The sequence below is a fragment of the Eurypyga helias genome, unplaced genomic scaffold, assembly GCF_000690775.1.
Source record: "Eurypyga helias isolate BGI_N326 unplaced genomic scaffold, ASM69077v1 scaffold39423, whole genome shotgun sequence".
Taxonomy (NCBI): Eukaryota; Metazoa; Chordata; class Aves; order Eurypygiformes; family Eurypygidae; genus Eurypyga; species Eurypyga helias.
Genome location: NW_010239963.1, coordinates 18,284 through 19,438, shown reverse-complemented (window position 1 = coordinate 19,438; position 1,155 = coordinate 18,284). Strand labels below are relative to the sequence as shown.

Below are 1,155 nucleotides of genomic sequence, written 5' to 3'. Positions count from 1 at the left end.
CGAGGCTACAGCTGCCGCTGATTTTGGCACACTGCACCGCCGGCACCGCCTGTTCCATTCCATGCCTTTCCCATGTCGGCTTCTCTCAGGCAGAGCTGGGGCTTCGTTCTGCGCAGCACCAGCCCACGGTGCTGCGAGCTGGCTGCAACGGGCAGTACCACAGCACCCAGTGGCTGCGGGGCAGCTCTGGCAGCTCCGGTGGCAGCCGAGCGGGATCCCGCAGTGTGAAAAGGAACAATGCTGACAGTGTCACTGCTAACGGCCAGACACCAGCCCTCTGTGCCTGCTGACCCGAGGTGCAGCTCAGGGACCTTGGGATCTGAGGCTGCTTCATCTCAAAGAACATAACCCTTTCCTGCCCTGCCCCTGCCCCCCGCCCTGCAGTCCTGAGCCAGTCTGGGAGCGGGTCCCGCTGCGGGGCGACACCCACGGCAAGGCAGGCTCTGATGGGGCTCGTGGTCGCCTGAGGACGAGCTCGTCCTGCAGTGGCTGAGTGTGAGATCTCGGAATGCTTCCTCCCGGCACAGGAACGTGGGAAGGACACAGCTGCTTCCACTGGCACCGTTCTGTGGGTGTCCTCCTCCTCTCCACGCTGCGGAGCGGGATGTGCCCCGTCCCATCTGTTCCTCTCGGTGCGTGCACACACCTCCCCAGTCCCGTGACACCAGGAGCATCACACACACTCCGTGGCTTTTCCATGACCTACCTGCAGGTTCTCCCCCCACTGAGCCTTCCCCTCCAGGAGCGCATCCAACACGGCACGGCTTGGCTCTCCGTTGGCTGCGTCATTCCCGCTCACAACGTAGTACGATGCGCGAACCCGCCTGAAGAACTCCGGATCCGTGTTCTTCCCACTGCAGTGGTTGGGGATGTACGCCAAGTCCACGTAGACCGGGGGACCCGCGGGCACAGGCAAACTGCTCTTCGGACTGCTGGAAGCTTTGGAAAACAAAAACCAGACAGGAGGCAATCAAAACCCCTCCGGGACAGACACACGCAGACTAACACTGAGGGACGTGAATTCCAGGAAGGTTTTTCCCTGCAGCTGCAGCTTTACCCGGGCTCTGCTGCTCCCAGGGGACCTGGGGGCTCTGGAGGGGAGAAGGGAGTCCTGGCCTTTGGGGAGGGGCCGGAGGCTGCGGGCTGCTTTTCCTG

General features: G+C 62.9%; 1 protein-coding gene across 1 annotated transcript in view; it reads right to left on the bottom strand.

The window, feature by feature from the left end:
• The window catches only part of MAP1A (microtubule-associated protein 1A), a 13,607-nt gene that overhangs the window by 392 nt on the left and 12,060 nt on the right, over positions 1-1,155 (bottom strand). The window contains 1 exon segment of the mRNA XM_010148321.1: positions 707-939. Coding sequence (XP_010146623.1) covers positions 707-939 — 233 coding nt within the window.